At 40.9% G+C, this 17,024-nt stretch overlaps 1 protein-coding gene across 1 annotated transcript; it reads left to right on the top strand.

Moving 5' to 3' along the window:
• The first annotated feature begins 501 nt into the window (after positions 1-501).
• lnpep (leucyl/cystinyl aminopeptidase) lies at positions 502-15,786 on the top strand. The gene is given in 23 exon segments (XM_029440022.1): positions 502-881; positions 3,098-3,192; positions 4,219-4,421; positions 5,493-5,604; positions 5,878-6,135; positions 6,594-6,784; positions 7,002-7,140; positions 7,703-7,837; positions 7,961-8,081; positions 8,174-8,322; positions 8,419-8,532; positions 8,627-8,758; positions 8,953-9,087; positions 9,435-9,595; positions 9,726-9,814; positions 9,903-10,089; positions 10,197-10,353; positions 11,071-11,190; positions 11,192-11,256; positions 11,429-11,590; positions 12,328-12,468; positions 12,563-12,644; positions 13,358-15,786. Coding segments are annotated over 23 exon segments (3,108 nt in total). The 5' UTR covers positions 502-853; the 3' UTR covers positions 13,490-15,786.
• Positions 15,787-17,024: the final 1,238 nt, after the last annotated feature.

Below are 17,024 nucleotides of genomic sequence, written 5' to 3'. Positions count from 1 at the left end.
GTGAGCCCGCGTGCACATGCGCTTGCTGTTTAACATATTAAATATTTGTTTTAGGGATGTGTTATGGTAAGAACTATGAATAGGTTAGGGTTGAGGTAAGGCATGTGACATTTAGATTTAAAAGTTAGGGTTGACTTCCAGGAAATAAATATATAACAATGAAATGTACTCACAAGTATAGTAAAACGAGTGAATGTGTTTGGTTTTTGTCTTTTAAAACCATTTATTTGAGGGTTCAGACTTAGTTTTTAGGGTTACATGAAGAAACTATAAAAAGGTAAAGGTTGGGGTAAGGGTTGAAGTCAAGCATGACAATGTTAACCTTAGAAAAGGTTAACCTTATGAATGTCCTCATGAGTACAGTAAAACATGTTAGTGTGTGTTGGCGTATGTGTCTCGTATTCTCTAGCCCCGCCCCCTGGTAGTAACATCCAATAGGATGTCAGAATTGTGATTTGATGAGAGATTGTCAACAAGAGTCGGGGAGGAAGGAAAGTGTCATTTGCTCATTCGTTAGTTCACCGAGCATGTTAGAGTAAGATTTGTTTACATATTTTCAGCGTAAGGTTCGACTTTTTAGACAATCTGGAAGCATTCACATTTTAGTCTACTAAACAGCTATAGGTGATAAAGTTATGGTCATCAGCTAACGTTAGCTAACTGAATGTCTTTCAGTCAGTTACAATATTCAGAAGTTTGCTATTTCTAAGCTAGCTCATACGTAGCTAACGTTAGAGCAGTGAGGACAGGCTGATACCCTGCGGTGGGTTGTGGCCAGCTCGGAAAACCTCACGTCTGTCGAGCTGCGTGTTCCCTTGTTTTGGACGCGAGGAGCTGTTTGAGATAAACTACAATGGATCCATTTGACAGTAACAGTTCAGGTAAGGAAAACAGATGGTAGTACAGTAACAACAAGCTAACAGCAGCAGGCCAGCTAATAACTAACAGGACATTAGCCCACTGGGAGTGACATTCACCCGAGGACACATGCTGGGAGGGGTGGGTTTGACTTTTGACAAGCGAAACCTTTATGTTTTCTGAGTGACTAGTTTCTTTTTCACTGTTGATGGATCCCCAGAGGCTTACTTAATCGCAGTATCAGTCTGTTGACGGTCCTGCAGTGGCATGATAACATTTTACTGCACAAAACTGTAAGCAAAACGCAGGATGGGCTGTTTGTTGTTTATTCATGTAAAGTTTTTATTTTATTTTAACTGAAAACAGCTAATAACATATTCTCAATAGCTCAAACAATGGCTGTCTTGTCAGAACTATAGCCACTGTTCAGACTCATGTCGTTTGTTAAAACACAGCAGCACGGTTTGCCATGTTTGAGCCTGTTGGTTTGATAATAACTATGTTTTGTCTTGGTGTGGAGAGATAAGTCATGCTCAGCTCAACTCTGGCAACCAGCAACCAGCTGCTTTACAACCTCTGCTATAGCTTTATTAAAACAAACAAAAAGCCCAGTGCACACACTATGTTCTCCTGGGTGGATGATATTTTATTCAAGGTTGGTTTCAACCTGGAAGAAGCAATCATCAAATCACAGCAGTTAGACTTCCTGTTTCTTCTTCTTCTGTGTGTGCTTGATTGTGGTGTTTTTGATAAAAGCGCACAGCCCCATTTCGCAATCATATTTCGATCAGATAAGGACGAGACAACAGAAGCAGAGGCCTACTGCCCTTACGCTTTTAATGACCGACCAACCAGTTGTGGCACAGCACTCTGCATCTATGTAGTGTGTCTGTTGTCTAGTCTTACCTGGCCTGAATTTAGTGGACACACCTGTTAAACTCAGACGCATATATTTAACTATATTTCTGGGAGTCTAAGGAAGGGTTGATAAATGTTTTGAGTAAAACTGGATGAGTGCAGTCAGCAGATAAACTTGCTCTGCTGCTGTATTTACATAGCTTGAACACACTTGAAGAAAGTACAGGAGTTGGTTGTTCTCATCTACCTGGCGTGTTTTCTAATTGTAGTCTCTATAATAAACCTTAATATCAACTGCAGGTCATTTTGCTTGCATGAAATAACTTTCATTATAATGTCACAATAAGATTATTATTAATCAAGGTCAATGTGTTTTTATGGAAATAGTTTTTGATGTTATCCTGCTCTGCACATTACACATTACCCACTACTTAGCTCTTAGCTTATTAATAGACCTTCATAACACAGCAATGTGGTCCAGACAGGGACACGGTGACAGACCTTACAGTCTTATCAGAAACACTGTACAGGAACTACATTCCCCTCATGCATTTCTGGCCTCTTGTCTTCCCTTTGGGAAGCTAAAGTTCAACTTTGTTTGGTATCATTGTTTCTGTATGAGCACTGTGTATTCAGTAAGTGTTAATGGTCTCTCTGTGCTTTCCACTCCAATCCTTCACCAACTGAGACTGAAAATTCATTGTCTTAAGCTTGCAAAACCACGAATGAAAAGTGAAGCAAAATGGGAGACTTGCATCGCTTAGCATTTTTCTACTTTCGCTATTATTAAATTAGGAAGTTGAACATACCTCTGATTGTTCCAAGAAGTTTTGAGGCTTCCAGAAAATCACATTGGTTTTGTAAGACGAGGCATTTCTCATGTCATGATGCTTTAGGCGCTGATTAGTTTGTGAAAAGGCAGGTTTTTATAAACTGCAGTAGTATGTGACATGAACAGATGATGAATATTAATTGTATGTGCTTCGTCCTGTTTTTTTTTAAGGCACTTGAATGATTGAGTTGAATGAATGAACTTTGAAGGATATACAGCCATTTCTGTCTTAACATATTTGGTAGCTTTCTCACCAGCCTGATTCCCATTCTATGTAGGTCAAAGCACCAGGAAATGCTGTAGAAGGTTTACTAACAGGAAATTGAAGAAACCCAGTGGGTGATTGGTTAAACAAGGTTTCATGTTGCCTGCACATTGGGTGACAATACCGATCCTTTGTGTTGAAAAATCCCAACCCAACCCTTCTTTGGAAAATTCAGAAAAAACAAATCGCAGCACATATGTTAACTTATAGTACTGTGTGATTGTGTCAACGTATACAATTATAATTTTCTCTCATTTCCTCTTTTTTTCCTCTGTGTGTTGCAGACCGGGCCAACTTGCCGAGGAACATGATTGAGAACAGCATGTTTGAAGAAGAGCCTGACGTTGTGGATTTGGCCAAAGACTCCGCTGCGTTTCCGGTATGCTCATGTCATTTTATGTCATGCATGCCTTCGTTTTAAGGACAAGTCAATTCCGTTTCTCAGAAAGCAAATGTGCGTGTTTTCTCTGTAACTCTGATGTGACTAGATCAAGGCAATTATAAATAAGGATCAGATAATTCAAGGTTGACCAACACTTGTGGGTAACCAATCATGCTCATTTGCATGCTTCAAGTTCAGAGTATCTTCCACTGCACATGCTGTACGTAGATCTGTCAGCTGCAATTATCTATAAACAAAATTGTGAGAATAACAAAAAGGAACTTAATTTAATCATAATGCCGATACTGTATCCTTCTCTTCAGAGCTACATTGACCCACTTTCCCCATTTAGCTTCTGTCACTACAGACATACTGCATCATAAAGTAGCATAAAGAAAGTGTTACACACTTAAGTTCATCCCCAATCCCCGCTACATCTGTCCTCCCTTGCTGTCTTGACACCCAACAAACCCCAGTGTTTCCCCAACGGAGCCCCGTGCCCCCCCTGAAATTCAAGGGTTTTTTATAGTTTAATTTTTTTTATATATATTTATTTTTATATTCATAACTCACTTTTCACATTGAACAGGTGCTCTTTTATTAAATAAACTAAACGCTGATGTTATTTATCTCATTTATGTGCACGCTTCAGTGTGTACCGTCTACTTTCACATTCACATTCTCTCCTCCGCTCTGTTTTGCGAAGGGCGGGGCTGCACACCCGACACACACACACACACACAAACACACACCTACAATCAGAGCGGAGGAAAGGAGACAAAGCAGTAAACCTAGGGGAAACACTGAACCCTCTCCTAAATTTTCATTCCCTTTTATGTTCTGCATCAACCGCAATCCTCGCCGAATTCTGTCTCCGCCCTCACTCTCCTCACCGCCTCCACACATCTTACCCTCTGCTAATTAATTTACCTGTAAAGGCAATCCAGTTATTAACATTATACGGGAAACGCTGCACAGCTTAACTGGAGAATAACACGAGTGTACTGTGCACGCTCTCTGCAGACGTTTCCTGCTCTTGACCCAGATGAGGCGGCGTATGAGCCTCGTACCTCCCGTTTGCTTGTGCGAGGCCTGGGAGAGAATGACATGGACGAGGATGAGGAGGACTGTGAGTCTTCAGCCCGTCTGCTGGGCATGTCCTTCATGAACCGCAGCTCTGCTCACAGACCCAGCTCTTCACCTTACACCCGACAGGCTCCACCAAGGTAATGCACTGAAAAGGTCTTAATTTGGGATGCTGTGCAGTATGTTGGCATAAAAATAGAAATAAAAGTATGCCTTCTGGCATTTTTTTCTCAAAGCAGTGCTGCTTACGAAATCATGTATTATCATATGCAATACCTCTGTGATTAGTATTTTAGTCTGGTGATGTACAAATGTTGAATTTTTATTCAGGTGAATTAATTCTAACATTTTATTTAAGTTTCTAAAAAGTCCATATAAAATAAATATATCAAAAATATTATAAAATAAGAATTTTAGTAATTTCTTGGAAGCACATATTGACATGGTTTAAGCCTCACTGAGCCAATAACTATAGATGGAAGTAATAAACTTATTCAAACAGTGTGTAATCTCTGTGGGCTCAATTCCAAATCTGTTTCTTCCATGACCTCATCTTTGACAAAGATTTGCATAGGATCATAAAAGGTAGTGGAGGTTCAGGTGAACAGCTTGCACTTAGCTACATTCCGGCTCATTTCAGAAACATTGTGGTTACAGTTGCGGTGTAAAGAAAGCAAATCCAGTTTAAGAAAAATGCCAAAAGGCAATACCACATGGTGCTGTAATGGAGTGCTTAGAATAACATCTTAAGGTGTGTTCAAATACCAAACTCTTTCACTCATGGAACCGGCAACATCGCCAGACTTAACGATCAAGGCAAGCGAAGAAGACAACAGATTTGATTGATTTTTGTTTGTATGAAACACCATTCTGAAAAGATCTGGCTTTTTTCCACCCTAGCTGCCTAAATTACATTCAATTATATTACAACTTGTTTGCAGTTTCAGTTCACTGCATGTTCAAGTTTTCCACAGATAATATAGTGAAGCTTCCTGCAGGATGCAGTTAAAGAAAAAAAAAGTGCCAACCTTCAGGTTAATGTGCATGAAAAAGCGTTTTAGTCCAAGAACTGAATTGAAGCTTTATGTCCATACTTTCTGTCTCTCACAACAAAACCATCTACAGATTTTTCATAAACACTACTGCTTCTTTTCACCCTGAATGTGTAACTTTGTCAAAGTTAGTAATGTTTAACTTTCTTTTGGTCCCAGGACGTGTTCACGACCCTCAACCCGTACATTGGTTGTATGTGTGTTATTCCTGGTGATAGTGGCCTCTATGACCATGGTACTGTACTTCTTACCTGGATGCACCTTTACCAAGGTAAGAACAATATTATATAATACTAATTCTATTTAGCAGGTTTTGTGATCATGTGTAAATAGCTAAACATGACTCTTTCAACACATTATGTCATGAGTTTAAAATAATGTACAGTGGAATAAAATACTGTGTACTGTAATAATATATCAATATGTGGAATAAACAGGTTTACTATAAACATATGCAAGTAATGACACTTCACTTAGCTCCCTTTTTAATTTCTCTGTCGTGCCCCTTTCCCCGTCTGACCCCAAACCCTCCATCCTTCTGCAGGCGGGATGTCGAAAGACCAACCAGACAACTCCGTTAGTGCCAGTGTCCCCCATATCCACAAATGGCGAACTGTTTCCATGGACAGAGCTCCGGCTGCCTCACAGCATACGTCCTCTGAGCTATGACCTCACCCTGAACCCTGACCTTTCAGACATGACCTTCACCGGCTCCACCGTCATCAACATGTCTGTGCTTCACAACACCAAGCGCATTGTCTTGCACAGTGCTAAACTCAACTTCACCAAAGCTACATTCAAGGTGGGATTGGAAGGGGGTTAACAGGACATGAATAGACTTGGGTCATTAAAAGTGCTTGAATTGATATATTTGATGCAAGAATTGAAGTTATTTTGGATTTACTCGTCGTTTTGCTGTGTTGGAACACTGTAACACAGCACAGTTGAGAAGTGTTCACACATTCAAGCCTTTCTCTCTTTTTTAATTATTGTCTGAGTTTCTGTAAAGTCAGCTAGTTCTCATTATAAAAACTCTCAGTGTTCGTGTCTCAAAGTTTGCCGTGTTGGGTCCTTGCATTTGAGGGAATTGAGCCTGGAAAGTACTTGAAAAGTCCTTGACATTGATGTTTAAGAAGGTGTGGGGAGTTTAGATGATGTAGTTGTTATTCTGACTAGATGTACAGAACTTTATACAATTTGTGCTTGAACAAAATTCTTGTTTTGTCTGCTAGTTGTTAACCAATACGTGCTCTCTAACAGCTGGGTGAAGGGGAGGCCAGAGAAGTGACTGTCCTGGAGTACGAACCCCGACAGCAGATAGCTGTTCAGTTCACTGAGGAGCTGAAGGCAGGCCAGTTCTGTGTTTTGACCCTGGATTACTCTGCCAACCTCTCGCACAACTACGATGGTTTCTACAACAGCTCATACACTGATAAAGATGGAAACAAAAGGTACACTTCACTAGCTGGCTGCGTAAGTACTTCAGAACAGCTGAAGGATGTGCTGCAGGGTAAGGAGGAGTGGGTGTCTTCACAGCTGATCTTCTGACCTCATGACCAGACACCAACAAAGCAGTGCTGTAAAAATAAAAATGGAGGCTGTTTCATTCATTTCACAGCATTTGTCTAATTTGTTCCGTCAGCATGACCATCTCTCTCTTGTCACCAGGATTTTAGCCGCAACCCAGTTCGAGCCACTATCAGCGAGGAAGGCCTTTCCTTGCTTTGATGAACCATCTTTCAAAGCCACCTTCCTGATTAAAATCAGCCGGAAAACACACTACATGACTCTGTCCAACATGCCTCAGGTACTGCCAAAATAATTGAGTCTAACAACAAGTTAACACGTGTTGAAACGCCTCACGTAGATTCTTCCTGGACGTACCAATAATGGTCAAATAGTTATTGAAGAATGTTCATTTAGGAAGCTATAAACAGAGTCTCTGTGTCTGATCTCAGTGCTACTAGTTTAGCACAGATGTTTCCTATCGACAGACTCAATGTGATGCCCGGGGTTACTAGCATTATGCTAGCAGTATGTACCCACTGAAATAGAAATTGGCATGTTCACTGGGGAGTTTATGACCTGAAATTATTTTAGTCTTGGTCAGCGTGCACAGCTTCATGCTAGGCTTCCCAACTGCAGCTGACCAATAATGTAATGTGTGTCACATACACACACACAGTACAACACTACAGTATGTCCTGTCACTCACTTCTTATTTTGAGGAACTCTTGGGTTTCTCCTGCTCCCTGTGTGACTCGTAATCTCTTAGCGTGGGCACAAACGAGCAGACCATGTATTGTTTTTGCTTGCAACGCCGTGCTTATTGGTTGGTGGTAATGTTGCACGTATGCTTTGTGTTTCAGGCTAAAAGCACGCCACTTGTCAATGGCCTCATTCAAGATGAGTTTGAAAAGACCAGTGTCAACATGAGCACCTACCTGGTGGCCTTTGTCGTTGCCAACTTCACGCCGATCAGCAGAAACGTCTCCAATACTCTGGTAGGTCCGACACAACTGTGACTCCTTCCGTGCAGGCTGTACATTTGTACTTTAGTATTCAGTAAGGTTGTGTTTGTGCTGCTAAACTCTCTTGATGTGTAGATATATATCTGTGTGTTTTAGGTGTCTGTGTACTCTGTGCCAGTGAAGATGGAGCATACTGAATATGCTCTGGACACAGCCTCCAAACTGCTGGAGTTTTACAATGACTTCTTTGAAATTAACTACCCCCTCAAAAAACTAGGTGAGTACAAACAGCATGTTTCACACAAGGTGTAAGAACGCACTATTTCCTTCTCTTCCTTTTTAACACACCCCAATATTCTCTTTTGTCAGACTTGGTAGCCATCCCAGACTTCCTGGCAGGAGCCATGGAGAACTGGGGACTCATCACTTTCAGAGAGACCAGCCTGCTGGTGGGCCAGCACTCCTCTCTGGAAAAACAAGTAGTTGCCTCCGTCGTAGCGCACGAGCTCGCTCATCAGGTATTATTGAGTTTACCTAATGTGTCTGTGAAAAGCAGCAGAAACAGTGAATACGCTGCTGTCGGGTCCTAATCTGTCTCTGATGCTGTGCTGCAGTGGTTTGGAAACTTGGTAACGATGAGCTGGTGGAATGACCTGTGGCTCAACGAAGGCTTTGCCACTTACATGCAGTACATGTCGCTGCAGACCGTGTTGCCCAAGCTGGACATTGTAAGTTCACACACCTGCCTCACATATTTTGAAGCAGATAAAGTCTGGGTGCTTCATGGTGTGCCTTCACAGTAAATCCTGCGTTTGTTTGCAGGGTAACTTGTTCCTGGCAGTACGCTTCAGAGCCTTGGATAAAGATGCTCTAAACTCCACCCACGCTGTGTCGACTGAGGTCAACACACCGGAACAGGTGGAAGAGATGTTCGACTCCGTCTCCTATGAAAAGGTACACTTTTCTAAATTATATTTTCTATGATACTTCGATGAATAGATTACATTTGCATCCATTCACGGAATTTGTAACACCCAGCAGGTTACGTCAGAGAGACATCTTTCTCCTCCACTTCACATTCTGTTATTACTGTAGTTGGCGCTCTGTTTCGGGTTTGATCCCAGATGCTTTGTGACTCTGTCTTCCAGGGTGCGTCCATTCTGCTGATGCTGAACGCCTCCCTGCCAGGGGAGCAACAGTTCAGAAAGGGTATCATTCAATACCTGAAACAGTTCAGTGGATTAAACACGGACACCAACGACCTCTGGAACTGTCTTACGCAGGTTTGTGTGTGTCTTTTTAGTTTGTTTGTGTTGCTATGAACAGCACACATGAGTTCATTGCTACATTTAACTTCCCTCCGTAATCTGTCAGCCAGCCATGTGGCTAAAATATACATCTTGACGTAAACTGCGTGTCAGCACATAATTGATGAACACAGAGAATTATTTTGCATTGTTAATATTCTGTGGGTTTGGATTTAAACATTTATAATTGTTACCACGAGTCTTCAGAATACAGCTGCAAAGTTTCAGACCATTCCCTCAATAATCTTCATATTTTAGGGAAAACAAACCAATGTGCACTTCATTGTACTGCACAGACTCTGAGTTTCTCTTCCCGTCCGCAGGTTGAAGTGTCAGCGCAGCACCAGAATGTGTCAGAGATGATGAGCTCATGGACGTCACAGAAAGGCTTCCCATTGGTCACTGTAAGCCGCAAGGGAGGTCAAGTGACCCTCACACAGGAGCACTTCCTCCTCACATCTGACAATGCAATGCATACTTCCAAGTGAGTTAGGTTACCACACACACACACACACACACACACACACACACACACACACACACACACACACACACACACATACACACACACCATAGAAACACCACAACGCTAACTGTATTTTGCACTCTTTTAGCTTGTGGAATATTCCAGTGACGTATGTAACTGACAACTGTAGTTCGGCCCCTGAGTGCAGGCAGATGTTCAATCTGAAGACCAAGTCAGGTAAAACAAAGTATTGACCTGCAACATCAAGTGAAGAGTCAAGAGTCGCGTGCTGTGTCAAATGGTACACTTTTGTGTGTGTTTTCAGGGACTCTGAAGGACGTACCAGAAAGTGTGAAGTGGCTGAAGTTGAACTACAGAAACACGGGCTTCTACATCGTCCACTACGGAGACGAGGGCTGGGCTGCTCTGATACAGGCTTTGAACGACAATGTCGGTGTTCTTACAAGCGACGATCGTGCCTCGCTCATACACAACATCTTTGCTCTCTCCAGGTATAAATAGTTGTTCTTTTTAATTGCATTCAGTGACGAGGAGAAACTGAAGTAGAGGAGTATATTCCAATTCCTGTCCTGACTTCACTGTCCTGTGTTTTTAACAGACTGGGACGTGTGTCCTTTCACCAAGTCCTCAACCTGTTGAAGTACATGACCAATGAAACTGAGACTACTCCTGTGACAGAGGCCCTGTTACAGCTCAATGTAATCTACCGGCTGCTTGACAAAAGACAAGAGCACAGTCTTGCAGCCCGCATGAAGGTATACACACACACACACACACACACACAGACACAGATACAGACACAGACACACACACACACACAGACACAGACACAGACACACACACACAGACACACACACGTAAGTGATGTAGGTCACATTATCTTTTGGGAATAAAGATATACTAAGGCACATTTCTGTCGAACACATTTTCATATCTGGATTGACTTTATTTAAAGGTTCAGTGTCTAAGAGACGCCAGAATTTAAACATAAAACATTAAAACAATGACCGAACATTATCAACAGAATGTGAAGAGGTAACAGTGTTGACTAACAGCCCCCGGTTAACATTAGTGCCCCAGTACGCACACGGGGATAAGCTCCACGTGAGGATTATAAGATAGCAGTGTGTTGTGCAGGCATTACACAGGAGTAAATGCAATACACTATATACATATTCAACTAGAATACAATAAATATGAAAACTACTACATTATAATATGAACATTAGAGATTATATGGGCCCAGTTTAGAGAAATACTACCCCCTAGTTCTCTGGAGCGGGTGGCTTGGAATTACACATTGAACCTTTGAGAAGTTAAGATGTTGGTGAGTTTTAGTTATTGTTGTATCAGGACATCTAGGATACAAGCCAACATCCCAAGTCTGTGCAAAATGCATTCATTCTTCTGAACTGAGTGCAGTGTTTTCTGTGTACTAACGCGTCCCTAATTGTTTTTCTTACATACAACAGACTTATATTCGGCATCAGTTTGGTTCTCTGATGGACAACCAGACATGGAAGGAGGAGGAGAGCGTGTCTAAGCAGGAGCTGCGCGCTGCCCTGCTGGGGACGGCCTGCGGTCTGGATCAAGGAAAACTGCATTCACCGAGCCAAAGAGCTGTTCAAACAGTGTGTCGACTCCAATGGGACCTCACGGTACGCATAACACAATTTATTTTTGTGTCTTTTCTGGGTCACATTGACAGCGACGGCAGGGTGAGAGATAGAGACCATCTTTAGCAGGGATGGGGAGATGTGACTTCCATCTGAGTTGTAGGCAGTGAACTTTTAACCTAAAAATAAGATTGCATCTTTATATTTCCTGTAGGATCCCAGGTGATCTGCAGCCAGTTGTATTCACTGTGGCTGGTCAATCAAATGAAGATTGGGAGACTTTGCTCAACATGTACCAACATGCCACTTATGATGCAGAGAAGCGAACGATGCTACGGGGCCTAGCATCCACTCAGGACGCACGGCGTATAGTTTGGTAAGTGTGTGTGTGTGTGTGTGTGTGTTTGCTTCTGGCCAGGATCGAGCATCAACATCTTTCCTTCCCCACTCATGATTTCTAAAGCATACATTCAACTGATTAAGTCAATTTCATTTGTAAAGCTGTAAGACAGAATAATCTAATGCACTTATTAAAATGAGATTTATTTTAATTGGAACATGCCTTGACTGCGAAATAGAGCAGCAATGTTTTAAATGTTCAAAGCATTCACTCTCAGGACATTACAATTCCACTGAGAGGCTACTGACCCACCCTGAAAACTATTTCTTGACAAATTACACTTGAAAATAACCAAAATGGTCTCAACTTGAGCTGTATGCAATTCAAGTAGCACATCATTATCATTATGTGCAACAGATACAGTGTTGCACCTGTTTTTTAGTGACAAAAAATATATATATATATATTTTCTGGTGTATTTCTCTAGAAGTGGTGCATGTTTCTCATTAAGATCCAATTCCACTATAATTGAGAAATCTCCTCCTACTCCAATATTTGATATTTGTTTTAAGATTTCATTTTCTTAAGTGCCACACTTCTCATGATATTATTATATTGTACATATGAAATGTGTTGCTTAAGTTTTTTTCATCTTGGTTGCTGTTATAATTCTTATAACAGCGATTTAAAGGGCTTGACAAACAATTAATTCTTTAGTGTCAGTGTTGTTCATGCACTGAACAGCATTTGAACACTTATTATGGTCTGTCTAGGATTCTAAAGGCAGGTCTGAGGGGGGATATCATCCAGACGCAGGAGCTGCCTTTAGTCATCAGCACTGTGTGTAGAGGCTTCACCGGCTACTTGTTTGCCTGGGATTTCATACAAGAGAACTGGGACCGACTCATCGAGAAGTAAGTGGTCGCTGTCGGCTTCATACAAGGATATTATTACACATGAAAATGATCAGATGGAACAACGTCAGTGTTTTGGGGGTTTTGTCTGTAGGTTCCCTGTGGGCTCCTTCGCCATCCAGGCAATCATCAAGTCTGCCACCTCTCAGTTCTCCACACAGGCACACCTTGATCAAGTATGTTTTTCAATGTTTCTTTTAATGGAATAAATGTATCCTTAGGCCTATTATGATAATTACTTTGGTTGGACGATATATTGTCCCAGAAATAATTGCAAAAAACTATATTAGTCATTTTAAGACTATTTTATGCCACTGATGTAATGATAATATTATAGCATAATAATGCAAGCGCACCCTTTCAAAGAACAATGAACATTTAATTCTTAAGTATATTTAGACATCGGTATTGGAATATGAAAAACAAATATTAAAACATCCTAAATAAATAAAAAAACATATATAAAATTAAATCACACAATCAAAACAATAAATACAATGGACTCTCGCGCTCTGTTAACAAATATTGCAGTGAATAAATATTAAACATATGGCACAGGGTTATAGAGAGTCATTCATCCCCTAACATGCAACATACTGCCAGTCCAGAAATACACTAACAACATATCAGCTATAAGTCCGATATTAGCAACGACAACAACACTCCTCTCTCATTCGGCTTAAACCCAAAATGTTCCTAAATCGGAGCTGGGAACGATAAGTCGATGACATAATTATCATGACAGGCCTATTTACCCTGGAAGCGTATTTAAAGGGTCTGTGCACTTGTTTGTGGCCAGATATTAACAGTTTACAGAATAGTGTCAATGTGATATGCCAAGTTATCTGGCTAACATCTCAGTGTGTGTGTTTGTGTGTGTGTCGTGCAGATTCAGGGTTTCTTCTCCAGTCTGAAGGAGCGCGGCTCTCAGATGAGGAGCGTGCAGGAAGCTTTGGAAACCATCAAGCTGAACCAGCGCTGGATGGACAAAAACCTGTCCATGCTCCAAAAATGGCTCTAATACGGATGTGCCATCCAGTCATCGCCCCACTGACAGGGAAACGGTGGCGAGTCGTCAAAACAACAGCAGTGTTTGCACTATTGTAGGACTGTGTCTCTTAACCGGGCCAGAGGATTTGCTCTACTCGGGTGGACAAGGTGTTAGATTTTTCCGAGATTGGTCCTGTGAGTTGTATTTGCTCAGGGTGGCTCTGATTGTGCGTCTGACAGGAAATTGTCAGACACAAAACACTCTACACTTTATGCTGTCGACCAAACCTCTCCTCTGCGGCTCTCATCTAAACCTCATGCCTGAGAAGACAATCACGCTTCACCCACACTCCTTTCGCTCAGCCTGCTCTCAGGCACTTAACTGTATGAGCTGTGTTAGGCCACTTGAAAAAGAAGAAGTATGAAGAATGTCAACATTACTGTGTATGTATGTAGTCAGTCGGTCCTGGACTTTCTCTCACATCGTCTGATATGTGTTGATGAAGCCGTCAGGGATTCCTCAGTGATGAAGTTGGAATGACCGGTACTTTTAGAGGGGAAACATTGTTGGGATTAAACTGACCTTGTATCGCCGTGTTACGAAATAGCTGCCTGCCATTCTGAACTCTAGTGCAACCGGAAGCATTTTAGTCCGGATTAAACTAGAAGATTGGTTGGTTGGTTGGTTGATTGATAGCTTATAATACCAAACATGTGTTTTCATCAATTGAATGTACTGAAAAAACCTTCCCACTGTGTACACTAGATGGCGTACTGCACAACGGCGCAGGTTTAAATCAACAACCAATGTGTCTTAGGTGAGAGCAGGCAGTGCACACTGGAGCCAAATGTTTCTTTCTTTCTTCTTCTATCAGTCATAAGGCCAGTTTAGCTGCGATCGACACGTTTTATTTTGCCTGCAGTGCGGTCACTGAACTTGTTATTATAGTGTAAATATGCTCAACCCTCCAACCTTTTAACCTGTTGTACTGTTTTAACCATCTTCTCTTTTAACATTTTAGGATTTGCTTTGTGTGGTCTTGTGTGTGTGTGTGTGTGTGTGTGTGTGTGTGTGTGTGTGTGTGTGTGTATATAAAGTGTAAATAGGAAATGTATACATAGAATTGATCAAGCGTCTTGGTCAAATACTTTTACTGTATTTCTTGATCGAAGTCATTTACTGATGAATGTTTGTGTTTTAAGGGCTAATGTGCATATTGAAGATACCGAGTGTATAGAAGAACATTTATGTTGGGCATGACTAATGTGTTGAGCTGTTCATACGCCAAATGAAGGTTTAAAGTTACTCCATTGTTAACCAGTCCTGTGGCTCCTAAAAATGAGGAGTAGCCTAGATATTTATTGAGTTTTGTTCCAATATTTTTATTTAAATAGAGTTGTACACTCATCCTGAGCTTTATTAAAAGTGGCACTGCTCACTTATCCACTCCATAACTGTCGATACATATTAAGGATCATTGAGAAAATGTAGTCATTTGTCTTTGAGCATCTTCACGAGACTTGCATCTCTGTCATATTATCTCTTTGTCTCAGTTATGTAAAACACTTTCCTCAAATGTGTCACAACAAACATTGGTCCAATCCCCAGTAGTGTTACCTCACCGCTGCGCACGCTTGGGAAACCTTTTAAAAGGGTCATGTGTTTGTTGCTGCACTAGCGACTCATACTGGTTTGTCAAAGTGGCTGCTGGGACAAGTGGGATCCAGGAGGGGGCTCGTGTTAGGCCCGCTCAGTGTGATGGCAGGTAGAAAAACACACCAAGAAACACAGTGTGTATCGAAGGCAGGGCAGCGTACACCCTCCCCAGGTGTGGGGGTTAGAAGAATAAAGGATCACAGGACAGAGAATTGCGCATTCAAAACTTGGGAGAAATGATAAAGTAGTAATGAGCGTGTCAGACTTTATTAAAAGTCTTGCCATTGACTCGTGCCATCCAGTCCCTCGTAGCGCGTTAAGAGCATGGTACTGTTTTATGTCCCAGCAATCGGATGAATTAATCAGCTTTATTGAGGCTCTGGGACTTTTATGTTTCATCATATTTTGTTTAGAAAGTAACTGTTTCGTGTGAAGTCAGTTGCAATAAGCTTTAAGAGTTGCCGAAGTCATTCAGGTACAAGGTTCAGTGGAGGTTGGTGAATCCGTGATGTGGCTGTTCGGATGTTAGGATTGTAAATAGAATATAACGTGCAGTAAACACAATCAGATCGTCTTTGTTGTTTTGCACTGGGATACAATGCTGCTGATGCTTTTGTAACTGTGTTGCTCTTCATGTGAATAAAATATGAATTAAAGTTCTTTTCTGAAGATGTTGGTTTTTCTATTTTTATTGAAACACAAAGAGTACATGTCAAACAATGTGTGGCACATACTGTATGCTGCTGTGCTTCGATTTATTATTCATTATTCATTCACTTTTTAAAAACAATTACTAAGTGCTGTACATGCATGCAACAGAGTGAATCAATTAAATACACGGAGAAGAAAAGCACGTATTACAGAGGAAACTACAAATGTTAAAACAATCAATTCAATTTAAAGCTTTAACTAAAAATAAAAAATCAGAGTAACGAGTTGATAACTGTTCCTCCTCATCCAGTTCAACCAAGCGTCTCCACATTTGAAAACAGAGATTAATCTTAAATTGTTTGTTGCTTTTGAAAAATCTATTATCACAACTACTAGGGAGGACACACAGTGGAGACATGCAGCTTCTCAGTTGTGCCACCAGAGGTCTTTCTAGCTCTTCTGGAAACTTGCATACTGGCTCTCACTCATGTTTTCCATGGTGTGGATATGCTGTTCTTAAAATGTGCATGTAAAGGACTTTGCGTATGTTGTGGGATCCATGTATATCAAGTCTGTAAAAGAAAAAGAAATCCTTCAGTCTAGTTATAAAAGGGATTTTTCATATCAATCAACTGCAGGCATGTGTGCATCCAGTTCAGTGTGTCAGACTGTTCCTACTCTGCTCATGTATGTTGTGTGTGTGTGTGTGTGTTTTAGAAAAATCAGTTTTGCTCCCCGCAGACTTGTTTTGGCAGAATGCCACACAGCTGGAAGACATCATAGCGCCAGTATTTTTTACCCTCGTGCTTTCTTTCTGGGACAATTAACTGAAGTGCACAATACAAGGTATAAAGACAATTGAGGGCTTTGTATGGAAATAAAAGAAGTCCGTATGATTCATAAATAAGTTATATGCTGTATTAAACCTATCAGCCTTGTGTTTTTTTGTCAATGTTGCCAACATTATTTTCATAACATTCATAGCAGACTGTAACCGAGCGTGATGAGACACTTCTGAGACCCACACACGATGATGGAGATTTAATGTTTCCTCTTAAAGAATATTTCTCCGATATTTATATAACTTAACTTTATTTGAGTTTTCAGCTTGTATATTTGTATATATTACAAATAACTATTATATCAAACATATTAGAATGCATACACTGTCATTTCTGTTTATTTAAGTGTTCCAAATATTTGCAATCTTTGGTTTCTTCAGAATTAAAGATGTGTATGTAATCGCTTCACACACACA

Source organism: Cottoperca gobio, chromosome 9 (genome assembly GCF_900634415.1).
Source record: "Cottoperca gobio chromosome 9, fCotGob3.1, whole genome shotgun sequence".
Classification (NCBI taxonomy): Eukaryota; Metazoa; Chordata; class Actinopteri; order Perciformes; family Bovichtidae; genus Cottoperca; species Cottoperca gobio.
The sequence above is the reverse complement of the archived record's forward strand: the minus strand, read 5'-3'. Positions and strand labels throughout refer to the sequence as shown.